This window comes from Acanthochromis polyacanthus, chromosome 4, assembly GCF_021347895.1.
Source record: "Acanthochromis polyacanthus isolate Apoly-LR-REF ecotype Palm Island chromosome 4, KAUST_Apoly_ChrSc, whole genome shotgun sequence".
In the NCBI taxonomy this organism is placed as follows: domain Eukaryota; kingdom Metazoa; phylum Chordata; class Actinopteri; family Pomacentridae; genus Acanthochromis; species Acanthochromis polyacanthus.
Window position 1 is genome coordinate 11566421 of NC_067116.1, and position 22384 is coordinate 11588804.

A 22384-nucleotide genomic window follows, 5' to 3' on the forward strand; every position below is an offset into this window, starting at 1 on the left:
CTTCCACATATGTTCAATGGGATTCAGATCTGGGCTCATAGAAGGCCACTTTAGAATAGTCCAACGCTTTTCTCTCAGCCATTCTTGGGTGTTTTTGGCTGTGTGTTTTGGATCGTTGTCCTGTTGGAAGACCCATGACCTGCGACTGAGACCAAGCTTTCTGACACTAGGCAGCACATTTCTCTCCAGAATGCCTTGATAGTCTTCAGATTTCATCGTACCTTGCACACTTTCAAGACACCCTGTGCCAGATGCAGCAAAGCAGCCCCAAAACATTACTGAGCCTCCTCCATGTTTCACCGTAGGGACAGTGTTCTTTTCTTCGTATGCTTGGTTTTTGAGTCTATGAACATAGAGTTGATGTGCCTTACCAAAAAGCTCCAGTTTGGTCTCATCTGTCCAAAGGACATTCTCCCAGAAGCTTTGTGGCTTGTCAACATGCATTTTTGCAAATTCCAGTCTGGCTTTTTTATGAGTTTTTTTCAGCAGTGGTGTCCTCCTTGGTCGTCTCCCATGAAGTCCACTTTGGCTCAAACAACGACGAATGGTGCGATCTGACACTGATGTACCTTGGCCTTGGAGTTCACCTTTAATTTCTTTGGAGGTTGCTCTGGGCTCTTTGGATACAATTCCAACGATCCGTCTCTTCAATTTGTCATCAATTTTCCTCTTGCGGCCACGTCCAGGGAGGTTGGCTACTGTCCCGTGGGTCTTGAACTTCTGAATAATATGAGCCACTGTTGTCACAGGAACTTCAAGCTGTTTAGAGATGGTCTTATAGCCTTTACCTTTAAGATGTTTGTCTATCATTTTTTTCGGATGTCCTGGGACAATTCTCTCCTTCGCTTTCTGTTGTCCATGTTCAGTGTGGTACACACCTTTTCACCAAACAGCAGGGTGACTACTTGTCTCCCTTTAAATAGGCAGACTGACTGATTATGAGTTTGGAAACACCTGTGATGTCAATTAAATGACACACCTGAGTTAATCATGTCACTCTGGTCAAATAGTTTTCAATCTTTTATAGAGGTACCATCATTTTTGTCCAGGCCTGTTTCATTAGTTTGTTTTTTTAAATAATTATGTTAATCAACAATTCAAAAGTAATGGCTGTTTTTGATTATTTAATTTTCAATAAATTTTTATTTATTGTTACTTTTGTGAGTTTCAAGTGATTTCAGTGAGAATTGTGGGTTTTTCCTTCTTTAACTGAGGGGTACCAACAATTTTGTCCACGTGTGTATGTCCACATGCAGAGTACGGTGCAATTGTGACTGTGATTTTTTTTATTTTTTTTCCAATCTTTAGCTAAAGATTGGAAAAAAATCTTTGAAGCTGAGTAATATTGTATCTTGGTTATTTAATTAGTATAAAGCCCATTTAGGGTTAATGTGCTTGGCCAGATCAGACACACCTTGGAGATGGTTGTTGCTGGGTTGTGATAAAGTTTGAAACCCTCTATAGATATAGTAAAATCTGTGCAAAGCTGCATCTGACAGAAAGTATGAAAGAATATTGCCACGGTAAGCAGAGGCTGAACTTGTTAATCAAGCTTTATAGATTATCACAATTTCTTTTGGGGTGTTTCCACGATGTATCATCATCCTCAATGCAACAACTCATATCTCACCTCTCTTTTTGTTAGCAGCTTCTCACCCTGCCTCCATATGTCGTTTCTAAAAACAGGTATCCCCACTGTTGCCTTCAGATGTGGTCATATAACCTGTTGCACAAAGTAGTTTGATTTAAGATCACCACTTCATGAGAAAAAGGCATTGTTTTCACTGCAGCGGCACATTTGGCCAAAATGTAGTCACTCAAGAGCAGGGCATCACACATATGACCATCCTACTTGTTGTGCAGGTTCTTGGTGTCCTCCAACATCCAGCTACATTAAACCTTCCCTCATCTGCTCTGTGGCCTCAACCTTCATGGCTACCTCCAACCCTGAAGAGGAAGTATGGGGCTGGCAGGGTGGCAGTGTGGCTCGAATGCGTTTTGTGTGTAAGTGTGTGCATGTGCACATATGTGAGAGGGATTGAGGGATGAATGCCATGACTAGGTCGGAATGTTCCAGAGTGTTCCAAAATGTGCGGTCGGAAAGTCTGAGCAAGGAAAAAAGACGAGGAGTAACATGGGTGAGGGGAACAAGACCTTATTGACGTGCTTGCTCTCTCTCACCACCAACACACACACACACACACACACACGCACACTCACACACCAACCACACACCACACACAGCCCAAAGGTCCTGATTCATGTTACATCTAATGATCCCAGGACTGAGTATTCAGCTACAATGTACAGGTTTCAGGAGATTGTGTTCCAACACCATGAACGAGGTTTGGATTTTTGAACACTTATTTTAATTTTTTTTGTGCAACGTAACGATTTATTTCTAACAAGTCATTGCACCTGCCAGTTTTACAAATAAAAAAAAACTAAAACAAAGCAACTTTCAGAAGTGTACTCAGGGTCGTTTTAAAAGCATTTTCTCTAAAACATCAGTGTGACACTATATTTTACCATCTGGTGCCATAATCATTAATAAAATCTAATCCCTGTGGCTGGATCTCAAACTAGGTGTTTGCAGTGTCACATTGCATGTTTCAAAAGGTATTGTCTTCTGTCTTTTCAGGATGGTTCCTACCTGGCTGAGTTCCTGCTCGCTAAAGGCTATGAGGTGAGAGAAAAATCGACATTGCAGTGTCAACAGAACCAGGACTGAGTCCTTTGGAACCTCGGACACACAAATATACACAAATGAATGCAGACACTCATGAATGCCAACACACACGGAGCGACATTCTTTTGATAAGCGGTATCCAGTCATAGCAGTGTGTGGGAACTCCAGGGGGATCATAACGAAACTTGACAGTCAGCATACACTGACTGACTCACACCTCACCATGATAAGACCCCTTGTGCTGCACAAGCTTTTTAACCCCTGGCCTTTTGCCCCTAGGTCAGACCATTAACAGGGAAACTGTTATTATTATACAGCCATATGAGTGACCTCACTACCTTTCACCTGCTGCTGGATATGTTTCCATGAACACGAAGCCTGTTAGTGGTCACACAGGCTCACAAGGGGTTTCTTTTTTGGTAAAATTATGTGATTAAACAAAGAGGGACATAGAAGGGAATCAAATGAGATGTTTTTTTTTCCAGAGTAAACTGCCAACTTCTTGCAGATCCTGTGCCTGTTCCCATCTTGGAAGGGAGTGTGTTTGCTGAGGGCTGACACCAAACCTCAGGAAAGGTGCTAGGCCGTGCTGCCAACTGTATTAGTATTGCTTCTGTTCTAGTATGCAATCAATAAAAAATGAGCGGCTGTGAATTGGGATGATTTCTTTTTTTTTGTTGCCATAATAATAGATAATAACATAATAGATCCAGCATAATGACTGTTTTATGATCAGAATTTGATTCATTCCATCCAATAACATTTGTAAAGTCCAGAAGATGGTTTTATTTTATCACATTCATGTGTGAGGAGCAAATGGGAAACTATAGTTGGAGGTGTTGGTTATGCATGCTCTCAGCCAGCACTAGTCAAGAAGGACAGTCATGTGAATGCTCCCTTTGCCTCACTGAAGCATGAGGAAGCTGGCAGAAACATGGCATTTTTTTGGTGTATGCACCAAGTGAACAAATTAATTAGGATTGAATGGGGCTCCATATGTGACTGACTTCTGAGGGCATCCATGGGTTGCAACACCTTGCTTTTTTGTTTGTTTTGACAGGACAGATTGAGGCTACATAAGGCTTCAGTGGTAGCTTCATACCAGTGAAAAGTGGCTGGCCACATGTTGCACCAGTGCTCACTGCGTTTTCATGACAGTAGTGATATGACTTAACTTCCTCTCAGATGTGTAGCAGAAATACTCACCTTCATCTCAGCGTGAGTGGTCACCTTCACCATCTGCTGCCTCAATAACAATGGGGAGGAAGTGGACTGGGTCCAGGTTGGAGGTGCTGATGTAGTGGGGGTGAAGGATGGCATTAAAGAGAAGCGCTCAGGCAGCCAGGAAGTGCACAGTGAATAAAGGAAGTGAGGTCAGGGCACAGTGTCCTCCCACTAATGGACTCCCCTTGGAGCAGGTCCTGTTATCTTCCCTGAGCAGACCTTCCTCATAAATTCCACCTAGAACATGCAGTACAGATCACAGAATACAGATCACAGGCAGCAACAAAAACACTGAGCTGGAGCCATTATATCAACTGTTGTCAGTACAAATTATTGTACGGTTCCAAAGATCTTTTAAAGATAGGCACTTTGAATAAAGCAGCATTAAAACCACCTGCCTAATATTGTGTGTGTGGCTCTGACCCCTCAGGCCACTGACACAGACCTCTGGGTTTGTCTGTGGGGTCTGGCATTGGGATGCTGGATCAGACTGGGGCCTCTGTGGATTGAGCTTGGAGTTTGGAGGCTAGGTCAACACGTGGACCTCTTTGTTGTGTTTTTCCAAGCATTCCTAATTTTTGTGACGAGGCAAGATGCGGGGGTGGGTGGGGGGTGGGTGGGGGGGGGGGTGGGTGTGTGGGGGGTGGCGGTGGGGGTTTAGTCTACAGCAAGGTTTAATTCATCAAGTAGTATCAACACACATGCCAAGTTCCAAGGTTTCATAGCAGGACATTGCACTGTAATGAAATGATCAATGTTATACACTTCACCTGTCAGTGGTTTTGATATTTTGGAAAACTTTTAAATGTTCTCTCATATTTAAAGAAAAAAAATCCTCTTCAAATTAATTAGAAATGTAATTAAATTGCCTATGATTATTACATTACATTAAACACATTTATTCACAAGGCAGTAAACAAATTAACTGCAAATTATAACCAAGTGTTACTTTCACATTTACAACAGACAAACTGTTAACTTCGTGAAAGTAAAGTGACTCCAGAGAAAGTACTGTTTTTACTGAACCTGCTGATACATTGCAAGATTCAACTGTGATGTTTTATGACCAGACTGGCCCACTTTGCAAACATAGACTTCTGCCAAGATTTATCAGCTTTCCTCTGTTTTAAGAGAAGTGATTTACAAGACATATCAACAGTATTAGGAAAAAGTGTTGCTTATTTTGTTTTGTTGTATATTGTGGAGTATCTGAAGGGTAAAATTTCATGTCTTGCTTGTTACTTGCATGTAGAATAGCTCCTAACTCTGCATTGTACCTTGAAATGTGTTTTCACATGTACTAATAATAATATAGAAATAGCATTACATTTATAGTAATAAATTATTTCTATATTCTTGCACATTTGAGCACATTCACTTTCTCCGCTACCTCATTTACTACTACTTTACTAATAACTTTCTTTCCAAGCCTGTGTTTAATCTCATTAAGCAGGTCATCCGACTATATCTAATATTTCACTGGGCAAGAAATAGTGAGATTAAATAAACATTTTTTTTCTATAACAAATCAGGTGCAGGGAGTTGTTATTAAATTGTTAACAATAAACGCATCCTTAATTTTTGTGCTCTCTGGCTGATACATGTTTAACAGTTCTATGGCTCAACTTGATCCCAGAGGAAATCCCCATAATTAAATGATAAATAAGTAACATTTATCCCCATTATAGCTCTGTGTGTTTGTGTGCTCTCTGTCAGTCATCGGTGATCAGCCCAACCCAATTTTTTGATATTACCTGTCATGACTCTCTTTCACACCATCGTCTCTGTCTCATTTTCCCTCAGGTTCATGGTATTTTGCGGCGTTCCAGCTCCTTTAACACAGGTCGCATTGAGCATCTTTACCAGAACCCACAGACACATACTGAGGGCCGTAAGTATCTCGTGTAACCCAACCCTGGCATCACTCACAGACAGTCACACAAATTGTTTGGTATATCACCTAATGATAATGAAACCACTTTATTTTATTGTTTTGATCAACAAATTCAGTCTGTCACACCTCTCAAGGAAAGAGACATATCAAATCTATGTTTCAACTAAGCATATAATAAGAAGTGCTTCACCCAGCTATTTTTGGAGAAAAGTTTCAGGCGGTATTCGAGAGCTTAGCACTTTAAAATCTTAATAAGGAAAATGCATGTTGTACTTTCTTTGTACACATACAATGCAAATCATAACATTTTTCATTGCTCACCTGGCAGAAAACCGTCTTATGAGGAACTTTTGTTACACCAAAATGTATTTCACTTATCACTAGAGTCAGTTGGCTGTACACATGCTTTCAGTGGTGCAACACATTTTCAGATATGCCTCATTCTGTCTAAAGCACACAAACAGAATAGCAGCTGCAGGACTTTCTTTTTGACTCTGATATTAGAAGTCTGTCACCTGTTCACAGTGAACGAACACATACGAGACCAGTAAGTTAAAATTATTGCAAGAAATTCACATTAGTTTTTAAAAATAAAATGAGTGTTTGTCCCACTCTTTCAAAGACATGAAGCTGCATTATGGTGACCTGACTGACAGCACATGTCTAGTGAAGATCATCAACATGGTGAAACCTACAGAAATCTACAACCTGGGAGCTCAGAGTCATGTTAAGGTAGTGTACACTTGTGTTTTTTTCAAATTAAGACCTATCTTTAAATATGACTTTTCCTATAAACATTGTCAGCCGTCTTCCCTTTTCTCTGGAACCACTGCTCACTGGTTTTTCATATGCACTCCCGCAACACACTGGAAGTATAGTGAATTTGAAACCATGGCTAAAGTTGTGTCACTTCTAAAGTAAAGCTGGATTCTGTTTTGTGCCGTATGACTCTTTTCCTAATAATGAAAATATTTCTGACCAATCACTCTGAGATGCGGGTTGAAGTTGCTGACCTTTTGAGGTGATAGTCTGATTTGATTGATTTTAATCCATTTCAGTACCATCACATGGTAGTAGAATTGAGCAGGGAATGTTCTCGTCTCACTGGATTGTTGTGTTTTAAAGGCAGTCTAATTTCAGTAATTAAACAGCAACTTTTTATGGCAGAAAGTGACTAATAAAAGCTTAATTTTCATGGATTTCATAATGGCAAATTGTTTGCTTTCTGAGCTTTGTTTCGTCAGTATAAACCCAGTGAATTCACCTCTTTTTAGCAGCAAGCTCTGTAGTTTTGGATTAGTTGAATTTTGAAACAAGAGCTTGTCTGCAACCAAATTGGGATCTTATGAAACATCTTTCAATCTTTAACACTGTGCTAAAAGCTTAATAGCTACTATGCAACAGTATAACTGCAAACAAGCTTAGCATACCCTTATTGTATGTTTCTGTAAACATTTGTCAGTTTACAGATTCAGTAAGATTATTGTCCCACTGGAGTAGTGTTTCTGCCTGTTCAGTTAATTTATGATCAAATGTTACTATGATATTAGCTCTGATTTGGTCTCCACCTACCTCTAAGGAAAATGTTTGGCTCCTTAGCAGCTGGATTTTCCATTTTCCTTACCATTCAGTCTCAAACATCATCTGTTTCATGTTTGGTGCTATGCAGGTATTGAGTTTTGTAAGTGTTTACCCCTACAAGCGATCTTGTTTACACCATAGGTTATACAGTAATTTTATATATAGCAATTGATTTACTGAGCTGAAGAGGATTATTTATAATTTAAAGAATGTTAGAAAAATTGACTGATGCTTTTTCAGCGATGTCTTAGGTATAATGATATATTGTTGTGGGCCTAGATATGCAAAATTTGTTACCTAAAGTCTCTGTGTGTTTTCCTGTGCCTTACTTGAATTGTTCTCTACTGGTGTATCTAGACATCCAGTAAACGAGTAAAGATTTGTCACAGAGTAAAATTCCATTATGATCTCAGTCTTTATTTTTTTTCAATTTGGTTTTAACCTCAGTTAAATCTCCTCGGCAAATCCAGTTACTGTTTCTGCATATGGTCAGTACTGAGTGCTGCTGGAAATGGTTAAGAGCAGATGATGTTAAAAGGGGACTTTCAGTTCTGGGAAGTGAGCAGTTCATATGCGGAGGATGCTAGAGCTGGTGGGACAGGAAGTAGTGTTTTCTTGGATGGGTCAGTCTGTGCCACAATGTCCCTTTTGTTTCGGAGATCCACGGTGATCCCAGGAGATCCCTCGGTGCCGCCTCCCCCCCACTACTTACCCTTCCACTTTGGGGTCTGACACACAGTCTCCAGGCAGCACTGATCCTCCTTCATCACCATGGTTTTAGTGGGATATAGAGCCAAGAGCTTAGTCAGATCATAGATAATAAGCAATAAGCAAATTCTCATGTAATATGAACATGAGACATTGTGTTTCAGTAATAGTAGTTCCTTAATGAAATCCATCCACATATCAGCTTAGTTAGGTACTTGTCTTTAAGTTCCTCAGAAAAACTGCAAGAGCCGGATCGGCCTGCTCATTTCTCGGGTGTATTATTAGCTTTATTTTCCTTGTTTCACTTTCAAAAACACTAACTGGCTCACTTTTTAAATAAGTCAAAATGAAACCAGTAGAAAAGAAATCTTAGAAATCTACATTAGTCCCCTTTGTGGCCCTTTGTGGAACATGAAAAGAAGCTCAAAAACATGTTTGCCTTTTAAAATTGTTCTTAGTTATTAATAGTTGCTTATTCACATTTCCAGCAAACAGAGTACCATCATTTCTTTAGAATTTTGTTTCTGGATGCATTATGAGATCAACTAGTAATATTTACTCTCCTTTTAGCTCTGGTTGGGCCTCCACCAACTCCTCAGAAAACTATGTGGCTCACTGTCAAAGCTGCTAACTTTGCCTGTCTGCTGATTGTTGTTGGGCAGGTGCAGTGTGCTTGTCAGATGTTGTTTGTTGATAATAGCTGCTAACTCAAGACTGACTCTGTCTGATTCTGAGGAGAAAAGTCTATCAAAATCTTAAAAACTGAAACAGAGGGCTAAAACAGGCTAATAAGCTCTATGGAGTTGAGTGATTTCTTTCTGGGTTTGTGACCATGGCCAATAAGCCTTTTTCATATATAGTTCAAATGTTTGTGTCCTGGGCCTGTGAGTCAGTATTTGCATTGTTTTTCTCAAAACTGAAAAAAATAATTTGTGAATACAACAGTTTTCTGACAGTTATATATATTAAAAGTGGGACTGAGGATGAAAAAAGTGAAAACAAAGCTAAATAGAAATGACAAAGAGGGAAGAGAGAATGAGTGAGTAGAAGGATGATTCCTTTTTCTACATCCTTTGTAGTCAGACACCATGGCTCAGCTCCCCGTCCGACATGGAGGGCCACACACAATCAGAGTGACAGTAAAGACGAGTACCTGCAAGAGGTTCTTCTGTGTTTATTTGTTTCCACATCCATAACCCTGGCTCTGGTAGCTCCTTGCCACATGTAGCCCACTCTGAGCCTGCTGGATTACTGGCAGCAGTGGTTCGGAGCAGTTTCCAGTCTGTCCCGCCACAGAGGAAAAGATCACTCACACCAGCTACTCAGCATCTCTGTCTTCCTTCCCACCAGCCCTCTCCCTGCCGCCGCTGTGTTACGAGGAATCTCTTCTGAGGCCAATTTATTCATTGGACTCACCCAGGCAGCATGAGCTGTAGTACTTGTTTGAGATGTGTGGGTGCTGGTTTCCGCTGAGGAGAGTCATCATTGAATACAGTGTGAAGGTTATATTCTAATACTGGGGTGGAGGTGGACCGGGAATAGTGGACAGACACTGGAGGGCCAGAGAGGCAGCCAGCTGCAATATCAAAAGATCAGCATGCAAATAAAACAGAGAGGACTTTGTGTTTTCCAACAGCGGAGGAGCTGGTCTTCTGTTTGTTCTTGGTGTTCTGCATTTTTCTGAGCCGTTGTTGAATTGTTGATGATTGTGCCCTGAACTTACTCAACTAATTTAACTAACTGTCCAACCAGTGGAGTACTTCATTGTTTGTCAAGGAATTGAAGATGGTTGGACACACCTTTGTGATTTTGAAGAGCAGTATTTGCTAATTTGCTAACAACTATAGTTTCATCACAAATTCAAGCTGATTGTTTTGAGCCTAAAGACCTTTTCAGACATCAGATATTGATGGCATCATCAATCTGTAAAAGTTACAGCATTCTGTCATTTAGACATAGGTCTAAATGTTCCTCATGGCTTCTTTCAGACCCCTACAGCATTAGAGACAGCCATGGTAGGTGCAAGATATTTGTCATTCAGGTAAGATTGGAAAGGTACGGCTGTGACTCAGGTGGTAGAGCAGGTTGTCCAATGATCGAAAGGTAGGCGGTTCGATTCGCGCTCTGTCCTGGTCATGACACTTTACCCACCTTTCCTCCAGTGCGGCTACTCACCCTGGTGTATGAATGTTGGTGGTGGTTGGAGGGGCCGTAGATGCGGATTGGCAGCCACGCTTCTGTCAGTCTGCCCCAGGGCAGCCGTGGCTGCAAATGTAGTTTACCACCATCAGAGTGAGAATGTATAAGTGAATGAATAATGGATTCATTGTACATGCTTTGAGTGCCTTAGAAAAGCACTATATAAATCTAATCCATTATTAAAAGTACATATTTGACATACTGTTCAACCTCTGTGATGTCATATATAGACTAATGCACCAATGAACAGAGCAGTGAAGCTAAACTGATAAGTTCATTAATTAGTCGAGTTAATTACATTTTTTTTTGTGATTTCCCAGTCACTGAAAATTCTGTCAATATGAATATCTAACTACTACTTTACCAAGAGTAGAATAAACATGTCTCAACGGCTGTGATCGAGCTTAGGACTTAACGTGACGGCGCCTGCTATGTAAGCAAAAAGCAATGATTAAACTTCAGCTAATAAACTGTGACTGTATGCAAAAGCTCACCTGTTTGAGGTGAAGAAAGGGACACAGTGTGACTTATTGCTAGAGCCTGATCAATTCTGTCTCCATGTTGGAGATACGTTTTTGCTGCCCTGCTACTGTCTGATGCTGCATATACTTAACCCTTGTGTTGTCCTTACCAAAAAATGTTGTTGCCCTGACTGAAAAAGTCCAAATATTCAGAGAAAAATTCCCCGAATTTATAAAAATTTGCAAAATCTTCAGGAAGAAAATTCCTAAAAAATTTCCCTCAAAAGTTTTATTTTTTAAAATAAAAAATCCCCAAATTAAACAGCGAAATTCACTGGATTTTGGTTGATTTTTACGATCTAGAAATTACTTTAAATTTAAGATTTTACAGATTTACAATTTGCAGTTGATGTCTTCTCTGTAAGTTTTACTTTGCTAAGTCATCCCGCGGGCTGAAGTGGACCCTCTGGCAGGCTGGTTTTGGCCTGCGGGCCGTATGTTTGAGACCCCTGATATAGTGTATGCTAAGTTTTAGCAGAGACATACCATATAAAGACCGACCATAAACAGCGGGATCAATTCCATATCTTTGGTGTTAGTGTTTCACTTGACAGTTGGCTGCATACACCAGGAGAGGTCAGTCTCCATAAAAGAACACAGTTGCTTTAATGGAATAATTGTTTTTCTTTCTGCCAATAACGACAGCTGAGTAATCTGGAAATTATGCTCATGAAGTATGCATGAACAAGGCATCCAAATGAGGAAGTGCTCACAGTAATCTGTTGTGCATCTGAAGGTTCAACATGTTGCCATTATGTTCTCCCACTGAAACACACTCCCACTCCTGCTTCAGATGAAGAACATGACAAAAACCCCTTTACATTGCTGTCTCTGAGCTTTCCTACCTGCAGCTGCCACAGCAGACATGCTGGGAGACAGGCTGAATAATTAACACAGCTCTGTCCTGACAAGGAGAACGACACGACGGGGAGAGTAGGGGATGAACAGAGTCTGTGAAGGTGAGAGGGTAAATGTGGCAAAGCAGCCGTATGTGTCCACCGCATTGTTTTTGACGGCTTTTGAAGACAAAACTGCAGATTTCACTCAGCAGATAGACTTCCTTCATCTATGTCCTTCATTTCCATATCTGAATTCCTCAGAAATACTTTTCATCCCCTCATTATCTTCTTTCAGCTTGCGTTCTCCCTGTTACTCTTTGGTCTGTCCCCCATCAGGGTTTGCAGAGGCTCCCACGCAAGAGACACACACAGGATTTAACTCGCCTGTTTCCCCACAAAGCGCTGCACTGTTTGTTTGGTGTGTTGATGCATTTATAGGCCTAAAGTGGCTATTGTGCAGCCTGCTAGCAGTTTACTCTCATACACAGGTGGTAATACTACTACTTACTATGCTTTGTGGGCTTCTTATGCAATCCTAGTAACTTGTTAGTAATGTAATTCAGTTGTTTTGACTGTGTCATCCAGTAGCATGTGTGGGTAGAGGATGTTGCCGAGTTTGAGCCTACAGTTTCCTGCCTTATTTTCCCTCCAACTGTTCAGGGCTTTTTTTTTTTTTTACCAAACTCTTAACCAGTTGTGTTCAAATTTGGTGGTTTTAGTTTTCAGATACAATGACGCACTCGTGCTGCTTTATGGGTTCATTTAAGGATAATGAAGCTCTCCTTAGAATCATGTTAGACTGTCAGCAATGCATTCATAAGCAGTTAATATTTTCACTTCATGCCAAAAAACATTTAGGCCAATAAAGCTGCTGATATACGAAAGATTGTTATGTTGAAGGTTGTTAAAGTTGCAGTGGATAAGTTTTTTTTTTTTGCTTTTGCTTATCGTTATGAAGTAGGTATTGATTGCAACACAGACTTCCAGATGTTATGTTCCTGTAAAACTGGGCCACATTCTGAATTGCATTTTAAAGGAAATGTATTTTGTGCTGGATTTGGGATGTGTCCCAGATACTTTTCAAATCTGCAAAACTTTGTTGTTGATTTTATTGCTTTACTGTCACTCCCTTTCAGCCAATTATATTATTAGGTAGGGCAAGGCTTATCACCCAAAATGGAGGAGAAGCTTCAAACATGTTGTGAAAGTGTTGTATTTGAACCTCAACCATGATATTTTCCTCAAACTAACAAAGTGATATTTTTTTTAAACCAAACTAAGCTTGTGGCTGCTGTTGTGAAAATGTCAACCAAAACATGACATTTCTACAATTTCATTTAGCAGACACTTTTGTCCAAAGTGACGTACAACACAAGCAAGAATTCAGGCATAAGGAAAAACCTGTAGTAAGTGCAAAAAGTGCTTCAAGTGTGATTGGTGAAAGGTGTTGCCATCAAGTTGTAGAAGAATTGCCCCCCCCCCCCCCCCCCCTTTTTTTTTATACTTTGTCAGCGCTAAATAAGTGCTGGGTTTTGGACCACCTGACTTATTCTACCCCTAAGGTGGAGTCAGATTAAGTGCCTAGGTGTTCTCTGAACAATTGAGTCTTCAATTGTCTCTTAAAAGTAGAAAGGGACTCAGCAGAACGCACATTTCCCTGAGCCTAACCACATCATTTCTACGTCTACGTCTAATGAAACAGTGAGTGAAAACTAAAAGTAAATGCATGAAAATGAAATTGAAGAATAATATTCCAAGATGGGGTGCAAACCTGCTCTCCTGGGTGAGGGTCATTTTGCTTACCCACCCTTCCATCCTACATATGTGGACTTCATGGGTCTTTCAAACTGAAAGCCTTTCTTACAATGTCACAGGTTTGAAAATACATTTGTTTAGGAACATAACTGGCTATATAATAATGACTCCATTTGCATTTGGATTATTTCCCTATAAGCCTCACTTGAACAATGCTGGACAATGCCAACGGGTCGGAAATCTCCCTCTAAAATGAAGACTTGATTTTCGGCAGAGAGCATAACCTGAGTAACTGTGGAAACTGTACGCAGCCAAAAAACCCACCCTGTAGTTGGAGGAGGGAAAGTGATTGAAACCGAGGTAAAACAAGAATGAACCTTGAGCTCCAGGAAATGTGGTTTTCATCTGTGAGCAATTCCAATTTTGAGCCCACCAAAAAAAGGCTAAGCCAAGAATAAAATAATTTCTGAGTCCATATGCAGTTATGAAGAAAACAGTCTTAATAGGACTGCGACTGTTGATGTGCTGAGTGGCGCTGTCTTTGTAACAGTCCATTGGCTGGGTTTACTCACTCTCTGATTGGTGTTTATATTATCACTGTCCAATCAGGCTTTAGGGGCATGCTTGCAGCAGTGCATGTCTTTCACTGGAATCAAGACTCATGTGGAACCAAATTAGCGCGTTCCCAACTAAAGTGTATGTGTTCTCTGTCGCCCAGGACTCATTAGCTGCATGTGTGCAGTTTGTGTGTACTTAAGGTGCTAAGTTTTCCATTGTTTTAAAATTGCCCTTTCATATCTGAATCCTGGTGGTTTAGGCCAAATGGAGATGCAGTATAGTCTCTGTGCCCACATTTTCTCATGCATATTGCCGACTGAATGAGGAGAAACAGGACTATGTTGCGTTGGTGGCCTGGTAGTCAGAATAGCTCTCTAAGCAAGCCAATTCCAGTTTTGAAAGGTTAGGCCTTCATACAAAGGCAGACTGCCTGCCTGAGATTGGTTTGTAAATGAACTTTAGCTTAAGAATAGACTTCCCAGTGCCAAGAGAAACACGTCTGCACTTTCCGCGTTCAGAGTGAGGGAATGTTTTGTGGTTCTGCGTTGTGGGTCAGATTTGTTGCGCCACTCATGACTCAGTACTTTTTCTGTTTTCCAGCAAGGTTGTAACACATGGAAACATGCAGTTTGGGAAAAGATAGAAGGAAAGAGGGAGGAGAGGAAGGGGGGCTTTTTGAGGTTTGCTAAGTAAATACACTCAGTCAATAAATAGTATCACAAAGCTAAATATGATTGCATCAAAGTCTGTATCTCAAATCAAATCCCAAATTTTCCACATCGACTGTCTTGTTCGTGTAACATCCAGAAGCTCAAATCTACTACAGAATGCAGTTTGACCTGTGACTTATAGATGGCAGCAGTGAGCCACTGTGGACGACTCCCCTGATTGTGCCAGGACTCAGGTAAGGTATGAAACAAAACTACTTATTTATTCAAATAGAAATAAAAACAAAAAAGAAATAAAATCAGCCCCTTTAACCAAGAGAGATTACATGGTCTTAAAGAAAAAAATACAAAAATAATCTGTGAATTCAGTTGTTTTGTAGATTAATTGATGAATCAATTACATAGCAAACAACAAACTACATGTATTTGGTGTTTTGACTGCAATAGAACACAAGTCTTTTGAGAGAACATTGTTGTTGGATTTTGCTTTTGTTGTATTTTGGCTGACATTTCATTCAGGCCATCTGATTAAGTGACTAGTAAAACATTATCAGATTAAATAATAATACAAATATCTTAATGAAACTTGTTTCCATCAAGAACAGAGTAGGGTTGAAACAATAAGTCGGTGAGCTGTCAAAAATTGAAACTAGTTGGGCTCTGAGAATTCTGTTGATTTTTTTTTTTTCGTTTTACATAGCTCTTATAGATAAAATAGTTGACTCAATTAATAGAAGGATATCAGTGGATTAGCTGAAAATGAAAATCAACATTATATACTTAGAGCTTTGCATCATAAGGTTCCTGAAACTGCGATTCCAACAAAAAAATGAAGTTTTAATTTGTAATCTTAAGTATTGCTTTTGCAGAAGTTGAAAGTTTTAAAGATTTGAACTTTGTTTTGAAAATAAATAGAAGTACTTGATTTAAAAGCTATCTTAGAATGTGGCCCTCTTCGGGTTAAAGTGCTTCATTGCAGCAATTCAGAAGAAATCAGCTGAGATGGCAAGTTTAAGCTTGTTGGAATTTTGATGCTCAATTTTCATTTAATTAATGAAGAAGTCAAATAAAACAGATTGCAACTATTATGAATAAACAAAAAAAGGCAGCAGATTGTCATAGTGTTGACAATAAGGAAACTATTTTACAGAATAGTTGGATTTAAGCTGTAGCAGTGTTTTCCTCTGCTTCTGAATCATTCTCTGGTCTCTTCCTCTCCTCCCCCAACATCTTACTTCATGTCATTTATTGCATTTTTACCTGTGTGACAAGTGATTGACAACAGCCCCAAGCATGTTTGTTATTATGACACTTACCACAGTGAACACACAAAGTTAGGATCATTTGGTGTAGTTTGGGGCTGTAGGAGAGCAGAGCTGAATTGGGAAGACTGTAAACAGAGATTACTCTAATTATTTATGGAACTCCTCAGTCTTTCAGTTCCTGTTGCTATGTCCTCCAGGAAGACATTTGACAACAATGATCAGCTTCATATCTTCACACTAGATGTTCTGTAATGATTTATCTGAAGCTGTGTTGGTTGTATGTGTCTGTGAGCCAGTTCTGTCGTGGGTGCAGAGTCTCCATCAGCTAATTCCAAGTAATCTGCTTTTGTGAGAATGTGTTGCTGCATGAAGAGGGGTTTTCACCAAATACTTAGATCAAACCTACAATTAAATTCTTAGAATTTGTGGTATTTAGGTTGACATTTTATCTATAAATATGTATCTGTAAAAAAATGGAATCGTAATAAATAATAAAGTGTCTTTTAATATGTAGAAAAGCAATGTTTGAAAAACTGGAATGCGAATATTTTAGTTAAAGAAAATCTTTTTAGGATTAATCTTGGAGTGCCTGCTTCTTGTCTAGCAATATGATTTTACAGAGATCCTTGTTTGTTAGAATATTTTAATCCCATTGTGATAATTGTCTTTGTATCTGTCAGGTATTTCATTATGTGATGCAAAATAGTTTATTCCTGGTAGATTATCTATACACCATCACCAGACAAAAACAACCTATCTTTGTTTTTTCTGCCCTAAAAAGAACCTTTTAGGTTGATATTGGTTGGCCCTTAATATTTCTGACTAAATTAATGTTTTCAGTTTCACTATCATCCTTACTCTGTCCAGTGTGTAGTGTGTTGCTAAATAACTTACTCAGGCTGATGTCATGTCTGTTAACTGAAACTGCTTAAAAACTTAAGGAGCAGTGTGCGCCCGTCTTGTCTTATTAATTAATCAAGCATTAATTAATAATTCTACAAATTATAAATTTGTTAAGAAAATTATTCAAAATTTTCCTTCTTGTGCTCAAAGGGCAGAATGTGGGGAGGGCTGGATATAGAGAGGAGCAAGGAATTCATATATCTGTACAGTCTAGAGGAAGCAACATTGTTCAGTTACGTCTAAGTCAAGAAACAACTTCTGACTATGTAGCTTTGATTCACAAAGATGAATTTTTAAAGGTTTAGTTTATGACCAGAGAGATACTTTGTCCTCTGAGAGTAAGGAAACTGTTATTTTGTATAGATCATTGATTTTCCTTGCAGTAAATTCTCCAATGTCTGACTCTGCATATATTTTTGTTTGTATCACTATGAGTAATAAGCTCTTTCAGTTTTCAATTTTGTTTCCTCATATCAATATAATGCATCCTGACACTGATCTTCTCTGTGTTGTGTATACAAGGATAAATAGTTTCACAAATGGAATTTGAATATAAAAGTTTATTGTTATATACAATGGCTGTCAGGCAGGTGATGGCTAATTATTATACATAATAGACATATACTTTGAATATCCAGCCGAATACCTACAATAGATATTCTCTATCCCTGAAGGTGGCTTATTTAGCTGCCAATCATATGAAAATGTGCCTGTCTGTTATAGTTTGATAATATGTGTCATTAGAATGAGTTTATTTCTGTGGTTTGGATGAACTAGATGTTTTCTACAGTTCTAATAATCACTAACTATCTGATTTTGAGTATTGACACAGTGGCTTCACAGGAGGATTTTCATGCATCAGTTGGAGCTGGGGCAGTTTATGTTAAGGCAGGCTTAACGCACATGCGGTTGGGTTCTGTGCATGTAGGCATTTTTTTCAGTTTGTGTCAGTAAACATTGCTCTAATGCATCGCCTTACCTTTGACAGAAATACCTGCGTGAACCCAGCTAGTGTAGTTTACACAAAGAGCACAGACACAGACGGCTCAGTTGATGCAGAGCTTTGGATGTATTGGTGTTTTTCTTCAGTGCGCATACATAGCAGTGATTTGTTTATAAAGACATTATATTGTGTGTACAAAGGGATTTCCATGAGCACAATCGCTGACTGTATACAAGCAGAAGGGCTTAGTAAAGATGTATGAAAAGCTCAATTTGTACTGTTCTAGCTTGTTTGTTTCAAAGCTGGCTGTCAAACAGCACTAGACTTTATTATTGTTTCATTAGAACATTCAGTCAGCCTCGTAATTACACCATCCAAACGCCTACACTGGCTGTGACACAGTGAGAAGATGCAGCCTCACTCAGTCCTTCCATAAGTGACATAAGCTCATTACTCACAGTAAACATTGTTGCTAATCTGTGAACACAAGTCCTGACTGCTGCTGCCCACTCTTCGCTGTGAGCTCACACTCTCATAGATACAACACACACACTCTTACCCTGCTAATGGCATGTTTTTCTAAACTGTGCTGTGGAGGGAAACTGTGGAGTTTGTCGTGGCCTGCAGTTGAATCTCAACTGCAGACAGCTCAGAAGCAATTATTCTTAACTGTCTTGAAAAGAAACTGATGATGTGAAACTCCATGAGGGATGAAAGACAAGTCCCCCCCCAAAAAGGCAGTGTAATTGTTGTTTCACGATCTGTATATTCCCTTTTTTAAGAGTGTCACAACCTGTAATTGTTCCAAAGGGTACCATCCCTTTATTATTTTGGTTAAGAGTATGTGTAGATGTACTGTATGGTCCCTGCGTACAAATGTGTGTCTGTGGGGTAATTTCAGGATTGCAGTCTATTTACAAAGGCCTCCTGTAATGAGCTATGATGTCACTTGTTTGGATCACACCGAGGAATGATGATCATGGAACAAAAACAAGAAAAGAAGTGAATGAGTTACGACACTAGATGGTAATCTTGATGGCTGTAATTGTTTTAGTCTTACATTGACTTATTGGAGGTTTTTTTCTGCAGCAAGGAATTCTTTTTTTTATAGATCTGTACCTGCTTTGTGTGTGCAGGCAGCTGCCTTTGGCAGCGTGTTTTAATTGAAGCTGTAAATCAGGCTGTCACGCCTTTATGAAGGGTTGGGCCACTCTTACCTTGTCTCCTGTCAACCAAACAAACAGGCCTTTATTCTCAGAGAGAGTGGGATGTTCAGGTACGATAAACAGCAAACAGAGCTGCTCAGTGAACTGTTCATCAACAGAGAGTGGCATAAGAGATTAACTATCTTTAGATTGCTTTGTCTTGATGCCAGGCTTGAAGGAATCTGCTTCCTTTCAATAGTGTGGTCCAGCGGTTACAATTTTTTTTCTGCATGGGATTAATTGTAGAAAGAGGAACGGTGTCTGTCTGTCTGTCTGTCTAACTGCATGCTTAGCTTCAGAGCTAGATGTGTGAGGATTAAAATACCATGCATTGACAATATTTTACATTGATGCATCACATTAAATATATGTTAAATTAAATGGAATAATGGACCTGAAGTGTTCATGTTTATTTTGCTTTCAGGGACTTTGGTACTATTTAAATCTGAATTGGATATATGGTACCATTATGAAAAGAGTTTCCTCGTCATAATTACAACTCAGGTGGCAAAATGAATTTTTTACAAGATAGAAAACCTGTAATTATGATAACACATATTTGACATTAATCGCACATCAGGCCTGGTGTCGAGATTCAAGTTCATCCAGAAGCTGCTGAATGAGGCTGAGGACAGAGCTCTGTGTAGACCAGTCAACTTCTTCCACACCAAAATGGGAAAACCGTCTCTTCATGGGCCTGGCTTCGCACACAGGGGCATTGTGAGGCTTTCCCCGAAACATTGCCACAAAGTTGGATGCTTGCTATTTCTCTATAATGTAGTTGCGTGCTGCGACATTAACATTTTCTCTGGTTGGAACTTGAGGGCCTATACCAAAACATAAGAAACAGAGTCAGACCAAAAGTACACAAAAGTATGCAGTCAACGTTGTTGACTTGTGTCTGTGGAGCCCTGTGAGTCCTGTGTGTGTGAATCATACGGTGAATATGTGGTCACATACAGCCCATCTACCGGTACCTTGGGTCCAGCAGATTGGTGTTGCCAGACATATGAGTGGCAAACATTAGTCAGCACTTGTTCATTGTTTTTCCTTCATGCCGGTCTTTTTTCACTTTTGCCTCTTTGCTACAGGTGAAAATGAGATATTCTTTATTCTAATGTCTTCGAACCTTTTGGAGGTCTAAGATGTAGTAGTTGTATTACTTATGAGCCACTTCAAAATGTATTGTTTTTTACATGCTTTTAAAAATCAAAATGAAGTCATTGAGGTTCAGCAGATGACTTCTTTACAACCCATTAAATCTGTTGAAATGTGGTCTCACACACACTGCATGCCTGCTTAGAGTTGTTCCTTACAAAGAGAAGATAGGTGAGAAATTAGTTTTTATTGCTGCACTCTTTGTCACTTTGTGTTGCTGAAACCTGATTCCATGCTGCTCCTTGCCTTCGGGCTGCTGTGGGATTACAGTTAAGATCATGATTACTTTTCCTTATTATCATCATTAGCACTGGAATCAAGGGCAGTGATGAAAAACGTCTCTGGCAGTGTGAGAAGCTGGTAGCAAAGTGTGATAAATGGCTGCTGCGCTTCTATTTGTGAACGCAGATTCTGTCACTGGGAAACTTTTCGATTTTCCACTGAAACATAAATCATGTGCGCTGGCGTCTGGTGGGACAGGTTAGGCTGAAGGACAGAAGGGGTGAGGCAGATGAGTGCTGAACTGTCAGGAGGCCGCTGACTTCCAACTGTTGACTTTAAGCTTGTAACTTCTTGGCCTCCATGAGCTTATCAGACATATTCTTTTAATTGTTTTTATGTGAATTCAGCCTGGTTTCATCATCATCATTGTTACATAAATCAGCTAACAGTACTGTAGTCATGTAACATAAGGAGAAACTCCTCTTAAGTTATCTGTAGGGCTGCAGCCAATGGTTATTTTTCATCAAATGTATGGTGATAAGTGCTGTGGATGAAGCTTAATCCTATCATTTATTGGTCGGGGTGTAAATCTTGAGTAAATAATTCCTGATTAACAACAACAAAATCTTATTGATTATTATGTATCTTATAACAGGAAAGAAAATAGTTATTATCCAATTTTTTGTTTTTCCAGGTTAATGACTTTAAATGTATTGTTTTGGACACCAACCCAAAGATAATCATACAGTGGTGGAAAAAAAGTTTCTGGACACGCTTAAAATTAAGCCCAAAATAATCTCAAGTAGTATCATAATATATTTGTGTAAAAATCTTTTTTGTGTTTCAAAAGGTGTGGCTGCATTAGACAGACACAAACAAATACAAATGATATTTTTTTTCATTGTTTACAAGAAAAACTAGCAAAACTAAATTCGACAAAATTTTTTATTTTTGCAGAGCCAATCACTTTTAAGTTTTTAGTGGCTTTTCTAGGATTTGTTTAGTATTATGGCTGTGATTGCACTAAAAGAGATTGCACTTGAAGACCTAAGAGTGATTCTTAATGCAATATACATTCAAATGTATGGGGTGTCTGAAAACTTTTTTCCACCACTGTATATAACTGTGATGTAAAAAATACCAAACAAAGCAAACCTTTCTATGCGAGAAACTGAAACCACAAATGTTTTCCACTGTTGCTCAATTAATGACTAATAACAATGTACGGTTACCATGACTAGTTGGCACAATCAATGACATCAATACTGCAATGTGTTAACATCAGTATTTTTAAGTAACACATTTTTTCTCCTCAAATGCTTCAATTTATTGTTGGAAAAGTTCTGTATCACTGCATAATTGCTGTCATGATGTCCGTTTTTGGCTGCAGTGATTGGTCGGCTGCAGGCAGCATTATAATTTTAGATTAGACAATGCAGGCAATACCTTAGTCTATTTTGGTTCAGTGAAAAAATTTTCAAAAGCCCAAGAGTTCAAGTGTATGGGAGTAGATTCAGATTCTCACAGAACAAAAGGGTGGTTTGTACGTTGTGCAGAGTTTTAATAACATACCACAGCAGCACAGCACAATGAACGAACATCTGAAGAAAAACACATAGGCTCTGCTCAGGAACTTTACATCTGTTTGCTTCTCTCCTGCTATCCATGCTTACATATGCAGCTAAATTCCTCAAAAGGTGCAAATTTACATATTGATAATGAACTAGTGTCTAAATGGCACCACATCTAGACTACATGCTAACCAGCAGTCACATCCAAGCTGCTGCTCTGCACTGCTAAAGTCCTGATTCTGTAACAACAACCCTCACTAACAAACTCGCCGTATGCAAAAGTTAAGGATAACTGCTGTACTCCGAATTTGGATATGTTTGCATGGAATTCTAAGCTGCTACCAAAGTCAGAGAACAACTCCAGCTTCTTTAGCTGCTCTGCACTTTATCATTCACTTTGTTGAGGGGTTTAATAGAAACTTCTTTTTGGGGTTTCATTACTGCCTTAAATAATAAGCAATCTTTTTTATTAATATTTATC

General features: G+C 39.2%; 1 protein-coding gene across 5 annotated transcripts in view; it reads left to right on the forward strand.

Moving 5' to 3' along the window:
• Positions 1 to 22384, forward strand: part of gmds (GDP-mannose 4,6-dehydratase) — a 351858-nt gene that overhangs the window by 67955 nt on the left and 261519 nt on the right. For all 5 annotated transcript variants that reach the window (XR_007941420.1, XR_007941421.1, XM_051947330.1 and 2 more), the window contains exons 2-4: positions 2642 to 2686; positions 5717 to 5804; positions 6430 to 6539. Coding sequence is in view for 3 of the 5 variants with exons in the window: in XM_051947330.1 (XP_051803290.1) it covers positions 2642 to 2686; positions 5717 to 5804; positions 6430 to 6539 (243 nt within the window). In the remaining 2 variants the exon portion in view is untranslated. The remainder of the gene's footprint in view (positions 1 to 2641; positions 2687 to 5716; positions 5805 to 6429; positions 6540 to 22384) is intronic.